The sequence below is a fragment of the Bos grunniens genome, chromosome 19, assembly GCF_055505025.1.
Source record: "Bos grunniens cultivar Pamir isolate PY7600 chromosome 19, Bosgru_T2T1.0, whole genome shotgun sequence".
Taxonomy (NCBI): domain Eukaryota; kingdom Metazoa; phylum Chordata; class Mammalia; order Artiodactyla; family Bovidae; genus Bos; species Bos grunniens.
In genome coordinates this window covers 6483166-6498226 of record NC_141183.1, presented here as the reverse complement: position 1 = coordinate 6498226, position 15061 = coordinate 6483166, and the positions used below count along the sequence as shown (strand labels likewise).

The 15061-nt window shown below is 56.3% G+C and overlaps 2 protein-coding genes across 4 annotated transcripts; both read left to right on the top strand.

The window, feature by feature from the left end:
- Positions 1–1470: 1470 nt before the first annotated feature.
- LOC147351016 (CMRF35-like molecule 6) lies at positions 1471–7751 on the top strand. Its single transcript, XM_086355231.1, has 4 exons — positions 1471–2250; positions 2736–3065; positions 4808–4931; positions 6248–7751. Exons 1-4 carry the CDS (start codon positions 2190–2192, stop codon positions 6393–6395), a joined length of 663 nt encoding a protein of 220 aa, XP_086211357.1. The 5' UTR covers positions 1471–2189; the 3' UTR covers positions 6396–7751.
- Positions 7752–8475: 724 nt separating this feature from the next.
- Positions 8476–14342, top strand: LOC147351015 (CMRF35-like molecule 6). Of its 3 annotated transcripts, none has more exons than XM_086355232.1 (4): positions 8476–9697; positions 10176–10505; positions 11410–11533; positions 13334–14342. In XM_086355232.1, the coding sequence occupies exons 1-4, from the start codon at positions 9637–9639 to the stop codon at positions 13341–13343; spliced, it is 525 nt and encodes a 174-aa protein (XP_086211358.1). In that variant the 5' UTR covers positions 8476–9636; the 3' UTR covers positions 13344–14342. The 3 variants fall into 3 exon arrangements, with proteins under 3 accessions (XP_086211358.1, XP_086211359.1, XP_086211360.1); XM_086355233.1 differs by having other exon boundaries at positions 9088–9697; positions 10398–10505; XM_086355234.1 differs by having other exon boundaries at positions 9088–9697; positions 11410–11525; positions 13011–14342.
- Positions 14343–15061: the final 719 nt, after the last annotated feature.

Sequence of the window (15061 nt, the reverse complement as noted above, 5' to 3'; positions counted from 1 at the left end):
GATCCACAGGGATGGACCCGTGTCTCCTGCATCAGCAGGCAGATTCTTTACCACTGAGCCACCTCGGAAGCCCAAGAGCTCGGCTTTATGGCCCTCACATACCAGTGGTTGACCCAGATAATTAACAAACACAAGAATACAGGTATGCAGACATGCAGAAATGTCAAAGTCCAAGGTGAAGAGTATCTTGGAATAACATCAAATCAGGTAAGGTGTTATTGGTGCAGTTGTGAGGGGTGACTTCTCTCAGGCTCCGTGAATAGGGTTGTATTTAACTGAGATCAGAAGAAAGAAATGGAGTGAGCCCTGTGGGCATCTGGAGGAAGAGCCTTTGGGCAGGGGGAAGACCAGGTGAAAATGTCCTGCCATGGGAGCACTTTCGATGGGGATCCAGGGAAGACTAGGGAGCAGATGCCTGCAGGGTTCGGTGGTGCCGTGTTCTCCGAGAATCATGCTCCAGTCCTGTTTCCCAGCCTGAGCAGGAAAAGACAGACCAGGATTGGAGAACTTAGTCTTCTGAAAGCAGGGGAGACCTGAGAGAGGCGTTCACCATTGATCCACTAGACAGCCCAGTAGCTGAACTGCAACACGCACATATTGTGGAAAGACTCCGGGCCATGAGGCAGGATGAGGACCCTGCATTCATGGGGTCACAGCCCAGCAGGACGCACACCGGGAACCCCAAATCCCAGGCCTGATGAAAGCCTAGGGGGTGTCATAGGCACCAAGAGACCATAGATGGGGAGCCAACATAAGCTGGGAGAGTGGATGAGAGTGTCCAGTCGCGGATATTGATGGGTCAGGCAGAGGAGCAGGATTTCAAGGGTCTGGACCAGGCCGGAAGTGAGCAGGGCAGCAGCCCGGGGTGGATCTGCAACAGGGTGTTGAGGCCGAATACTGGGCCGTTGGGTGCTGCCAAGAGCTGTGTGGAGGGAGCCAGTCAGAACACAGGGCTTCTTCCTGGGACAGGCAGGCATCCAGGCCTGCTGTGCACTGGGACGCAGGTCTATTGCCTGTGAGCAGAACTGAGGAGAGTCAGGATCTGCAGGGGAGCAGTGGGAGACCCTGGGGTGTGCAGACCAGCTTGAGAAGCTGGAATAACCTACCCGAGGGCAGGACAGCAGGCCCCCCACCCCCTACCCCTAACCCTCAACCCTACCCTCACCCCCAGCCCAGTGCCCGGGAAAACAGGGCTTAAAGGTCCAGCACGGCACATGAACAAGCCACATTGGTGAAGGCGTCTGTCTCCTCTCTGCGGGCCGTCCCCTCCCTCATCTCTGCACCGTGAAGAGGTCCTGCTCATCACGTGCATCCAGGAGAGGCCCAGCAGCCAGTGCCCTGGGGCCCCTGTTGTACAATCACCCCTCTGTGCCACTGGTGGGGGAGGAGGCTCCTCTCAGCCGCAGGACCCCAACTCCTCATCCCTCCACCCAGCGTCTTCTCCTCTGGCCTCCTGTCGGTTCTCAGGCTTTCTCTGGTTCTCAAAGGGGAGTAGACTCTGTCCAGAGGCGGAGCATGAAAAGGTTGGGAACCGCTATTCTGAGTCGAATGTAGGCAGGGAGGGGCCCAAGACCGGGGAAGGCACAGGCCAAGGGATGTGTACCCCGGGGAGAACCAGAGCCAAGGTGGAACATAGGAAGTTGTCTGGGGTCACAGGACAGACTTGCGGGGCAGAAGTGGACTCGGGGGTCCCGCAGGGTGCCTGAGGTCCCAGGTCATGGGGACACAGACCCTGGGTCATCCCCACCAAGGCCAGAGAGGATGGCTGAGCATGGCATCCTCATCCGAGTGTCCATCCTGACCCCAGGGAAATGATGTGCCACAGAAGCTAAGGCCCCGCAGAAGAGGAGCATAGCTGGTGCTGCTGCCGGAGCGTGTGTGAGACCGAGAGAGGACCTGCTGTGCAGGTGGGGAGGGGGCAGCACCCTAGACCGGGGGACCCTGGACGCGTCCAGTCGCTGGATTTAGAGGAGCTGAGGGCAGTGGGTCCAAGCACCTGGACCAGTCGTGCCCCTCCTTCTAAGCTTCCTGCCCTCTGCCCCCTGGACCACCTGAGCTGACCGGGGACGGGACCAGGAAGCAGAGAGGCCCAGAGAAGCAGAAGTGAGGACTGGAAGTGAGTCCTCTGAGAGGCTCCACCCTGTCCCTGCCCGGGGCCTGGCGCTGCTGCAGGTGGCATCCCTGGGGAAATGACCCCAAGGGGCAGGGCCGGGTGGCTGCCTTCAGCTCTGCTGCTGCTCCAGCTCCCAGGTGACTGGCTCAGCCCTTCCTGGGGGAGGGGAGGGGCAGGGCTGGAGCTGGGTGAGTGGGGGGGCCAGCAGCGGGGGACGGGAAGAAGGTTCCAGAAGGGGCTGCCACCTGTCTCAGCAGCGAGCAGGAGGGTTCAGGGCGCAAAGCAGGTGAGCCTGGTCCATTGTGCTGGTGGGAGGGGGCGCCTGTGAGGGTCAAACCTCAACTGTCACAGTCAGAGATGACCTCTTGGGGCACCACACACACACACACACACACACTCTCACACACACACACACACACACACCCTGAGTTTTCTGTCTCCACGGAACCCTCTCCTCTGTGAGGAGGGACCTCCTTCCCCCTTCTTCCACCCCTGGGTCTGAGGAAGGGCCTGCCTCCTGCCTTGGCCTCCTCCAGACCCCACGGGCCCTCGATGGACCTGCATCCAGGGCTCCCCAGACCCAGACTCACTCGATGGAGCTGGACTCGGTTGTGTTTTACAGGCTGTTTGTCCCTGAGTGGCCCCCGAAGCATGACAGGCATCGTGGGGGGATCCATGAGCGTGGAGTGTCAGTACCAGGAGGCATTCGTGGACAACATCAAATACTGGTGCAAACACCCGTGTGTGTCACCGTGGAAGATTGTGGAGACCAGAGAGTCAGAGAGAGAAGTGAGGAGGGGCCGCGTGTCCATCAGAGACTGTCCTGCAAGCCTCACCTTCACAGTGACCTTGGAGAGCCTCAGAGAGGAGGATGCGGGAACGTACGGATGTGGGATCTATGTGCCACTTTCACGTGACCCCACCTTCCAGGTGGAGGTGTCTGTGATCCCAGGTGAGCCTGAGACGCCAGCTCTAGGGCTGCTGACGTACCTAGGACCCTGACCCTCAGGAAGGACCTGGAGCAGAGGGTGTCGAGGGTCAGTGATCAGGACCCAGGCTCTGAGTGGTCGGCAGGCACACAGCACACGTCCACCTCTGGTTCTTCGAGACCCTCTCTGTGTCCACCCCTGACACACCCTCACACCTGAAGCTCTCCTGGGTGGAAAGGGAGGGGGAGACGCCCTGAATCTGGGGGCCCGCTGCCTTGCCGTCTTCACAAGGGTCAGGTCCACTCTGAAGGTGACCCTGTGTCTCTTCCTGGACTTCTCTGGCCAGCCCTATGGGGCGGGGACCAGCAGGGCCAGCAGGGGGCACTGCAGTGTCGTGGAGGGCTCCTGGGGCCCCAGCCTCGTGGTGGTGGTCCTGGGGGTCTGCAGCAGCCGCGAGAGGGGGGAGGCGGAGTCCCGGAGCCCACGTGGGGCTCTGGATGCTTTGGAGACCCCTCCCGCCTCCAGCCTGACCTTGCCTATCCCTCTTCCTCCGGCACCTGGCACCCGAGGAGGAAACCCAGAGGAGCCCGTTGGGCAGCGAAGGATGAGGAACAGGGCTCTTAGGAGGTGTTGTGGCCCTCAGCGGACCGCCACATGCTGCAAATGAATCTTTACACTTTTCTTTCTTTCTCTTTGGCTGTGCTGGGTCTTGGTTGCTGCACGCGGGCCTTCTCTGGTTGCAGCAAGCAGGGCCTGCTCTTTGCCGTGGCGCTCGGGCTTCTCACTGCGGTGGCTTCTCCTGCTGCGGAGGACGGGCTCTAGAGCCTGGGCTCAGTTGTTGTTCATGCCTAGTGGTGTGTGGGATCTTCCCCGACAAGGCTCGGACCCACGTCCCCTGCATTGGAAGGCAGATTCTCTGCCACTGGACCGCCAGGGAAGCCCCAGTAAGTCTTTAACAGAAGGCTGCTCTGGTTTCCTAAGAACCCAGTCACGATACTGTGTCCATATATTCGCTTTCTCCCCTTGACTTCTTGTTCTGAGGTTGTGCCCGGCTAACCTGAGTTTCTTCCTGTTGGTCGCTGCTTCTCTCTCACGAGGGAGGTTTCCTTTGTATGTTTCTGTTTACAAGAAAGGAACCGAGAGTTACTGGCTCCGCGGGGTGTGTCGGGGAAGGGCTCTGTCCACTTACCTCAGGAGAGGCCACATTTCACGGGGTCCACCAGGTTGATATCTCTCTAGATCTTTCTGGTCACGCCCTCCCATGGAGAGGACTGCCTGGGGCCCTGGGCCTGGCTGACAGGTGACACGGGGTCTCCTGATTCAGCTCAGGCTCAGCTGCAGGACTTTGATCTGAGCTTCGCTCCAGCCACTCCCCTTGCCCGGCACTGTCTGCCCCGTCCCTCTGTGTTAATCCCAAAAGAATACGTGTCACCCCGTTTGTCCCCTGGCAGGGTGGGCCAGGAGGACAGAGGTGTGGCTGTGCCTGGGGGTGACCTGGAGCCAAGTGCCCTCTCCACACTCTCAGATCCCCCGGGGAGCAGGGCCATATGCCTCTGACAGTGCCCACCTGGCCAAGGGGCATCTGGAGAAGGGTAGGGAGGGGGGCCCAGGGTGTTGGTCAGGCCTGGGTGTGCCCGTGAGGGTGGTGGACACAGCACGTCCATCCAGATGTTGTGAGTGACCTTGACTGGGAGTCAGAACCACACTGGGACAGAGGCGGGCCCCCAGGGGGCGAAACGGGGCCTGACTTGTGTTTCTCCCTCAGTCTCTATGACAACCACCAGCCCCAAGAGGTCCACAAGCACCCCGGAGTCTCCCACTACCTTGGCAGTGCCCACCTGGAGCGCCGTGTCCGGGCAGGAGGCCCCTGATCCCAGCCAAGCGCATCGGTAAGGGACCCCCATCCCAGGACATCTCACCTGGGTGATTTCTAGGTGAGACCGGGGAGTAATAGGCAAGTCTCCCTTCACCAAGGACCCTAACTTATTCAACAAATTCTGTAACAAGCAGTAAAGGTCCTACTAAGTGCCTGGAGCTCTCGTTGACTTGGGATCCAGCAGCAAAGCACACAGACACAGTCCTGCCCTGACAGAGCCGTGTTCTAAGTGGCGATTCACACGGTGAGCAGATCGGCACGTCGGTTGTGTAAATACACCATCTACTGATGAGTGCTTGGAGGAAAATGCCACCTGTGGAGGGGCCAGCATGTGTGGGAGGCTGGTGGAGTTTGCTGGTTAAAACACAATGATGAGAGGGCCCCTAATTGATTACAGACGCTTGAATGGAGGCCTGCAGGATCTGGGAGCCAGGCATGCCGGGATCCTCAGAAATGAGGCACCAGGCACAAGGAGGGGCAGGCTGAACAAAAGGCCCCCAGCCCAGGGCAGGGCAGGAACAGAAGCTCTGGGCATTGGTGACCCCTCTGTCCCCTGGAGCCCTGGTCATCTGTATCATCTTGCTGAAGAGCCCTGGCCTCTGAGGGTGCAGAGCTGAGGGGCTCACTCTTTCATCAGCCAAGGACTTTAAAGGACTGGAGCTTTGGAGACCTTGGGCAGGTCCCGGCTGCTCACTGAATAAGACAGAACAGTCCCTGCACTCAAGGCGGCTGTGCTCTATTGGCTAGCAGACATCAACCAAGTCTCCCCAGTGTTGGGTTCTGTACCCTAGACTGCAAAACCCCACCTGAGGAGCGTGTTAGTTGTTTCAGTCCTGTCTGACTCTTTTCGACCCCCACGGACTGTAGCCCACCAGGTTCCTCTGTCCATGGGATTCTCCAGGCAGGAATACTGGAGTGGGTATCCATTCTCTTCTTGAGGGGATCTTCCTGAGCCAGGGATCGAACCTGGGTCTCTCCTGCATCGTAGGCAGATTCTCTACCCTCTGAGCTGCTGGGGAAGCCCCCATGAGGAGGGCACAAATAGAAATCCTCCTAATGCCCAGGTCCCCCTTGGATCTCCAGTCTCCCTCACATGATTCTCATGGCGGCATCCACTCTTATGTCCACAGTCCTAAGTCTCAGGGGCAATTCTTGAGATCAGGGTCCAGAAGTCCTTCAGGTGAGGCTGCTCTGTGTTGGGTTGATCCTTGTATACATTCTTGTAGCCACAGAATCTGTGGGGGCAATGTGGACGCGGGGCAAGCAAGGTGGAGACACCAGGGCCTCCCCGAGGATGCTGCTCACTCTCCGTCCCCGTGTCCTCCACAGGCCCCTGCTGGGCAGCGTCCACTTCCTGCTCCTGGTCTTCCTGAAGGTACCCCTGCTCCTGGGCATGCTGGGTGCTGCCCTCTGGGTCAACAGGCCTCTGAGGAGCTCTGCGGACAGGCAGAGTCAGTCCATATACGAGAACTGGTAGCCCCATTGTTCATCGTGTCCTCTTCGATGATGCAGTCGGACCACTGGATGGAAGTGACCTTCTGTCCGTCTGTCCTGTATCACCCTCTACCTCTCTTTCAGAACACTGTGTTTGTGGATTTCCTTGTAGCTTTCTTTCCTTGCCCATGATTCTCTAAAACCAAAAGCATACCTCCTCAATAGGTGCTTCTGAACTGTACCCACAGGTCAATATCGAGTACAGAGCTTCCAGCTCATCCGCGGAGCATCGTTCATGCACTGAACTCTCAGGCGCTCTCTCTGCAGTCTTCAAACCCCAGGAGTGTGGGAATCTTGCTTTTGGGTCTGTTTTGATGGATCCAGGCAGTTCCATGGTTTCCCACATGATCCATGCTACCATAATCACCCACCCTCCACAGGTCTCGGATCCATCGTGGGGAATCTTCCAGTTGCTGAGTGTGTCTATTTAAGTATGCATTCTGAAGCTCAGGAAATAAATAGCAATGCAGAGATTTGATGGTCCAGGGGGCCAGCATGCATGGGACCTGAATCCAAACTCCATTCTGCACGAACCTCCACACCCCACTGTCCTGTCTAATGGACCAAAGGGCCATGTTGGGTTTCTCCAATTGGTGTGAATTCAGAACAGAATCCACCATTGCATGGAAAATCAGCTTATTCCCCTCCCCATGCCCAGTCAAACTGGTTAGTGTGTTTAGGTCCTTTGTGGATGGCTGGTAGAAGAATAACAGTACAGAATTTATGCAACCATCACAGAATCCTTCCTTCCTCCTGTTCAAAGGTAACTCAAGCCCCACCCTCACCCCATCATTCAAGGCCCATGGTGGTAGACCTGGTTCAAGTTTTTAAATCAATGAGGGGGCAGGGGTGAGTCTTCTAGTCAATAGCTTAATCTCCATGACTTGTAGAGACAAACACCTGGGTAGGCTGCCCACAGTTTTGGTTCAAACTGCATCGTGATGAACTTGCCGGCAGCAAAGATCTCTGAGAGGCAGGTTATCATCTTGACTCATCCATCTGAAGCAGCCAGGGCCTGGGGACTTGCAGCCACTTTTCATGCAGCAAATATATGGGGAGAGGACCAAAGTAGTAACCACTAACCTAGGCGTTGCTTCCAACCATGATTAAACAGAAGACAGAGCCCAGCTTTTGGTGCTCACATTCCAGTTGGTGGACAGAGAGAAAACAGGCACAATAGCCAGGTATGCAGACATGCAGATGTCCAGGTCCACACTGAAGAGTATCTTGTAGTAAAGTAAGACAAGAGGAGGTGCTGTTGGTGAGACAGCAAGGGATGAGTCCTATCAGCCTCGTGAAGAGGGTGATATTTAACAAGTCCAGAAGAAAGTAATGCAGTGAGCCCTGTGGGCGCCTGGAAGAAGAGCCCTCAGCAAAGGGAACTTCAGGTGCAAACGTCCTGCCTTGGGAGCATTTTCTAAGCGGATCCAGGGATGAGCAGGGGGCAGATCCTTGCAGGGTCCACTGGAGCCATGTTCTCCAAGATCATGGTCCAGTCGTGTTCACCAGCCTGAGTAGAAAAAGGAAAACCAGGATTGGAGAACCTAGTTTCCTGAGAGCAGGGGAGTCCTGAGAGAGGAATTCAGTCAGTGATCCCTTAGCTGAATTGCCACAGGCTATGCTGGAAAGACACTGGGCTTCAGGCAAGATGGGGACCATCAACTCGTGGGGCCACAGCCCAGATGGAGACACACAGGGAGCCACAAATCCCAGGAGATAAATCCAAGAGGGGGTTCAAATGGTCCAACAGGACACATAACAAGAGCACCAACCTAAGCTGGGAGGGTCAAGGAAGCTGTAGAGTCAAGGGTGTTAGCTGTGGGTCAGCGTGGGGAGAGTGGCAGCCTGGGGGTGGAGCTGGAGTCAGGATGAGGTGGCTGAGTTCTGGGCCTTGGCGTGCTGCCATGAGCTGTGGGAGAGACCTGGTCAGAACACGGGGCTTCATCTGGAGATGGGCAGGGGTCAGGGGGGTGATCGGTGATCGATCAAGCAGAGTGAGCCGGCTCTACTGCATGCCTCCAGCTGCGCACTGGGACCCAGGTCTACTGCCCGAGCCTAGGAACTGGGGAGAGTCAAGACCCACATGGGAGGAATGGGCGACCCTGGTTTCTGCAGACAATCTTGAGAAGCTGAAAAAACCTACCCGAGGGAAGGACTGCAGTTCCCCCGTTACCCCGTCCCACTGCCCAGGAAGATTTGACTTGCTGGCTCTGCACGTCACGTGAGCATGCCACTGTGAGTGAGGATGGGCAGTCTGTCTCCTCTCTGCGGGTCGTCCCCTCCCTCACTTCGGCACCATCAAGAGACCCCTGTTCATCACGTGGATCCAGAGAGGCCCCAGCAGCCCGTGCCCTCGCCCACCCGCTCTGTGCCACTGATGGGGGAGGAGGCTCCCCTCAGCCCCCAGTTCCCCAGCTTCTCATCCCTCCACCCAGCGTCCTCTCCCCTGGCCTCCATTTCAGCCTCTCTCTGCTTCTCAAAGGGGAGTAGGCTCTGCCCAGAGGCGGAGCATGAAGAAGGGTTCTTGGAGGCTTGGGAACCGCTGTTATGTGTGTGATGTGGGCAGCGAGGGGCCCAAGAGGGGGGAAGCCACAGCCTGAGGGATGTGTACCCTGGGGGGAACCAGAGCCAAGGTGGGACGTAGGAAGTTGCCTGGGGTCACAGGGCAGAATTGCCGGGGAAGGAAGAGGATTTGGGGTTCTGTGGGGGCAGAGTCTTGTGGTCGCCTAGAGCTGCAGGTGGGGAGACAGTGACCCCCTGGTCGCCGCCAGGACTGGGGAGGATGGATGAGCATGACATCCACCCTCGGACTTCCCATCCTGACCACAACAAAATGATGCATTGCAGAGGGCGGGGATGTGCCACGGAAGAGGAACCCAGCTTGTTCCTGCTCTGTGGATGGGCGTGTGAGACTGAGAGAGGATCTGCTGTGAGTTGGACGAGGAGGGTCAGCCTCCCGGATCGAGGGGCCTGGCACCTGTCTAGTCGCTGGACTGAGAGGAGCTGAGGTCAGCGGGTCCTTGCCCCGGACCAGCTGTGTTCCCCTCCCCCTAAACTTCCTGCCTCCTGACCCCTGGACCATCTGACCTGACCCGGGACTGGACCAGGAAGCAGAGAGGCCCAGAGGAGCAGAAGTGGGTACTGGGAGGGACTCCTCTGAGGAGGTTTGATTTTGTCCCTGCCCAGGGCCTGGCGCTGCTGCAGGTGGCATCCCTTCTGGGGAAATGACCCCGAGGTTCAGGGCTGGGTGGCTGCCTTCATCTCTGCTGCTGCTCCAGCTCCCAGGTGAGTGGCTCAGCCCTTCCTGTGAAGGGGAGGGGCAGGGCTGGAGCTGGGTGAGCAGGGGGAGAGGGGAGAAGTTTCTAGAAGGGGCTGCCACCTGTTTCAGCAGCGAGCAGGAGGGTTCAGGGTGCTAAGCAGGTGACCCTGGTCCACTGTGCTGGTGGGAGGGGATGCCTGTGATGGTCACACCTCAACGGTCACAGTCAGGGATGACCTCTTGGGGCACCACACACACACACACACACACACACACTCTCACACACACATGAAGGTTTTCCCATCCTGGGCTCTTCTGTCTCCGAGGACACCCTCTCCTCTGTGAGGAGGGAGCTCCTCCCCGTCTTCTTCCCCTGGGTCTGAGGAAGGCTCCCTTTCTGCCTTGGCCTCCTCCAGACCCCACGGGCCCTTCAGGGACCCGCATCCGGGGATCTTCTCACCCAGGCCCACCTGATGGAGAGTTGGACCCGGTTGTGTTTTCCAGGCTGTTTGTCCCTGAGCGGCCCCCGCAGAGTGACGGGCATCGTGGGGGGATCGCTGAGAGTGGAGTGTCAGTACCGGGAGGAATTCATAAACAATACCAAATACTGGTGCAAACACCCATGTGTGTTATTGTGGAGGATGGTGGAGACCACAGAGTCAGAGAGAGAAGTGAGGAGGGGCCGCCTGTCCATCAGAAACCATCCTGCAAACCTCACCTTCACAGTGACCTTGGAGAACCTCAGAGAGGAGGATGCGGGACCGTACCGGTGTGGGATTGATGTTCCATTAACACTTGACCGCATGTTTGAGGTGGAGGTGTCTGTGACCCGAGGTGAGCATCCTCCACCCTCACTCCAGCACCAGGCTGGTCACCCGGACCCTCAGGAAGGAAGTGGGACAGAAAGGCTGGGCCAGGATGACCGGGAGGGGGTTGGGCGGTGAGCCTGGCTATGGGTGGTGTCTTGGGCCCACGTTTGTTTGCACACACCCACATCTCTGTCTGTGAGTGGGGCCACCCTAGAGCTACACATGGACACCGTCAAGGTGGGCATCTTCCTGCTTCACGGTCTGGTGGGCTTCCTGCTCTTGGTCCAGGCTGCCTGCTCTCCTCACAAGGGCAGGTCCACTCTCAAGAGGCCTATGTCCCTTTCTGGCCTGTGCAGGGTCCTGCCTATGGGGGGCGCACTCTCACAAGGCCCCATTGCATACAGGCTGGCCTTGACCCCGGGGCCCTGAGGACCTGAGACGGGCCCATCCCTGAGCCCAGGGGTGGGACCAGCTCCAGAGCCCGCATCTGCACCGGGCTTCTCGACCACGATCCCGCTTCCAATACATACCCTGCCCTTGTGCTGGGCCAGAGGCCACCAGTGACCCTACAGTGTCCTGGAAGGACCTCCTAGGGCTCTGGGGTTTCTCTTGTAACCCCAAGGAAAGCACAAAAAGGAACTCCTACTCTGTCCTTCTTGGACTCACCCTGCCCTGCCAGGCTGACCCTCTCTGTCCCTCTTGCTTTCTACTTGGCATTGACCATGCTCACCTGCCCAGGGTGCATCTGGAGGGGTGGGGAGAGGGGGGCCCAGGGACTGGCCAGGCCTGGGTGAGGCCATGGGGAGCGGTGGACACGCACATCTGACCAGATGGCCTGAGTGACCTTGGCTGTGTGAGTCACAGCCACACAGGGACAGAGTGTGGGACGCAGGGAAGGAAACGGGGCCTGCCTTGTGCTTCTCCCTCAGCCCCTGCTACAGCCACCGGCCCCGAGAGGTCCACGGGCTCCCCAGGCGCTCCCACGACCCTGCCAGTGCCCACCTGGAGCACCGAATCTGCTCAGGAGACCCCCGATCCCGGCCAACCTCCTCGGTAAGGGGCCACGTCCCGGGACATTGGCACCTGGGTGGTTTCTCCTCTGGGTGAGGGGCCAGGTCGGGGATTTGGGTCTTCCATCTCCGGGCCCCTCGTTTATTCCCACATCGGACTGTGAAGGTCCCACTACGTGCCTGGGGCTCTGCTGTGGATGCAGTAAGACCACCCAGGCAGGATCCGGCTCCGATGAGAGTTGTGCTGTAAGGGGCAAGTCACGCCCTGGACCAGTCCACACAGAGCTCCTATGTAAATATGGTGGTTTGGGATGGGTACTACAGAGAGATACCAGTCACTGGGGTTTTGGGGAGAGTGTGTGTGGGAAGGTGATTAGATTTGCTATTTAGTACATGATAAGCAGGGACGCCTGGCTGAATCATTTGAGGGGAGACCTGCAGGATCTTGGGAGCCTGGCATTCAGGGCTCCAGGAAGTGAGGAAAGTGAGTTCAAATGTCCCACAGAAGGAGCCTTCAGGACCCCGGCCCAGGGCAGGGAGGAAGCAGGTGCCCTGGGCATTGGTGGCTGCTGCACTCTGTCCCCTGCCTCCCCCCAGCCCTCGTCATTGGTGATCTCCTGTTGAAGGCCCCAGGGTCAGAGGGTGGGGAGAACTAAGGCGGTCATTTATTCATCCATCAACTACCATGCACTTTTTTTTTTCACTTTGACTTTTCACCATAAAACTTTTCTAAATTTAATTTTTATTTTATATTAGATTATAAAGAATAGAGTATATCACAACTTTAAAAAATTAATTTATTTTTTTATTGAGGGTAATTGTTTTACAGAATTGTATTGGTTTCTGCTGAACACCAACATCTATGAGCCATGATTATTAGAGTATTACAGAGACTTTTAAGTGTTGACCTTTGGAGATCTGTCCTGAGTTGCTAAGTCACGTCCAATACTTTGCGATTCCATGGACTGTAGACTAGCAGGCTTCTCTGCCCATGGACTCCTCCACGCAAGAATACTGGAGTGGGTGTAGGTTCTTACTTCAGAGGATCTTCCTGACCTAGGGATTGAACCCACGTCTCTTAGACCTTAGGTCTTTGGAGGTATCACACTGGTACCAGTTTCTCCCTGTGAATAAAACAGTCCCTTTCTTTTTGGGAAATCTGTTTACAGGAGAGCAGACATCACACAAAAAAGCCTACTACTGATTACTATACCCTGGAAAGGCTAACCCCACACATGGAGGGCCTTGGAAAAAATCCTTCTTCTGCCCAGATCCCTCCAGAATCCCTGGTCTCCCTCATGTGATTCTCACGGCCCCGTCCACCCTCATCCTCACAGTCCTAATTCCCAGGGCTATTAATAAGCAGAGACATGCGAGCAGAGGGCTTTAGGGTGGGCTGCCTATCCGGGGATGATGCTTACATGGATGGTCCTGGACTCAAGGCACAGGGACGGGGGTGGGGAGGGACTGAGGGACCAGGGTCCCCACTAAGGATGCTGCTCCCTGTCTGTCCCTGTGTCCCCCACATGCCCCTGCTGGGCAGCGCCCACTTCCTGCTCCTGGTCTTCCTGAAGGTGCCCCTGCTCCTGGGCATGCTCGGTGCTGTCCTCTGGGTCCACAGGCCTCTGAGGAGCTCTGCAGACCGGCAGAGGCAGTCCATTTATGAGAACCAGTAGCCCCCATGTTCATCGTGTCCTCTTCGATGATGCAGTCTGACCGCTGGATGGAAATGACCTTCTGTCCAGCTGTCCTGTATCACACTCCACCTCTCTCTCAGAACTTCTTTGTAACTTTTTTCCTAGAACATGGTTCTCATACATCCTAAATGTAACCTACTCAATAGGTTCTTCTGAACTGTAACTACAGATCAACGTTGAGGACATACCTTCGGGTTAACTCACAGAGCATCGCTCATGTATGGATCTCTCGGGCGCTCTCCCTGAAGTCTTCATCCCCAGGAGTGTGCAAGCTTTCCTTTGGATCTGTTTTGGTGGATCCGGGCAGTTCCATGGTCTCCCCCACCATCTGTGCTACCACAATCCCTCACCTTCCACAGGGCTCGGATCCACCGTGGGGAATCTTCCAGTTGCTGAATCCGTCTAATTAATTATGCATTCTGAAGCTCAGGAAATACCAATGCAGAAAATTCATGAGTCCTTTGGGCCCACTGAGACTGAATTCTGAGTCAAGATTCCACTGTTCACACACCTTCATAAGCCTCCGCTCTGTCTAATGGACCAAAGAGTCATGTTGGGCTTCTCCAATTGGTGTCAGTTCAGAACAGAATCCAGAGTTGCCTGAAAAATTGGTTATTCCCTCCTCATGCCCAGTCAGACTGGTTAGTGTGGTCAGGTCCTTTGTGATGGCTGGTAGAACAGTAAGATTACTCAGTTTATGCAATGTAACAGAGTCCTTCCTTCCTCCTGTTCAAGAGTAACTGAAATCCTTTCCCAGCCCATCATCCAAGGCCTGTGGTTTTAGACCTGGTTCAAGTTTGGAAATAGATTGAGGGGCCATGACTGTTTCCTCTGTTCAATAGCCTAGTCTCTGCTACTGAGAGCAACAAAGAAAGGCTTGAGTCGGCTGCCCACCGATTTCAGTTCTAGGTGTATCATGATGAAATGTGGGCACCAAACATCCCCGAAAGGTAGGTTATCGTCATGACTCGTCCATTTGAAGCAGCTGAGCCCGGGGGAATTTCACCAGCTTTTCATTCAGGAAACGTATAGAGATGAACAAAGTAGCAAGCACTAATTCAGGCAATGGTTCCAACCATGAACAAACAGAAGAAAGAGCTCAGCTTTAAAAAATTGTTTTCCTTGAACATTAAAATTGCTTTCCTGCTCTGGGTCTTTGCTGCTGTGCAGGCTACTCTGTAGTTGTGGTGTGCAGGATTCCCTGGGTGGTGGTGCCCCGTTTTGTGGAGCGTGGGTTCCAGGGCTCAAGAGCCTCAGTAGTTGGGCTTTCCTCGCTCTAGAGAAAAGGCTGATCAGTTGTGGCAAAAGGCTTAGTTGGTCCATGGCATGTGGGATCTTCCTGGATCAGGGATGGAACCCGTGTCTCCTGCATCAGCAGGCAGATTCTTTACCACTGAGCCGCCTCGGAAGCCCAAGAGCTCAGCTTTATGGCCCTCACATACCAGTGGTTGACCCAGATAATTAACAAACTCAAGAATACAGGTATGCAGACATGCAGAAATGTCAAAGTCCAAGGTGAAGAGTATCTTGGAATAACATCAAATCAGGTAAGGTGTTATTGGTGCAGTTGTGAGGGGTGACTTCTGTCAGGCTCCATGAAAAGGGTTGTATTTAACTGAGATCAGAAGAAAGAAATGGAGTGAGCCCTGTGGGCATCTGGAAGAAGAGCCTTTGGGCAGGGGGAAGACCAGGTGAAAATGTCCTGCCATGGGAGCACTTTCGATGGGGATCCAGGGAAGACTAGGGAGCAGATGCCTGCAGGGTCCGGTGGTGCCGTGTTCTCCAAGAATCATGCTCCAGTCCTGTTTCCCAGCCTGAGCAGGAAAAGACAGACCAGGATTGGAGAACTTAGTCTTCTGAAAGCAAGGGAGACC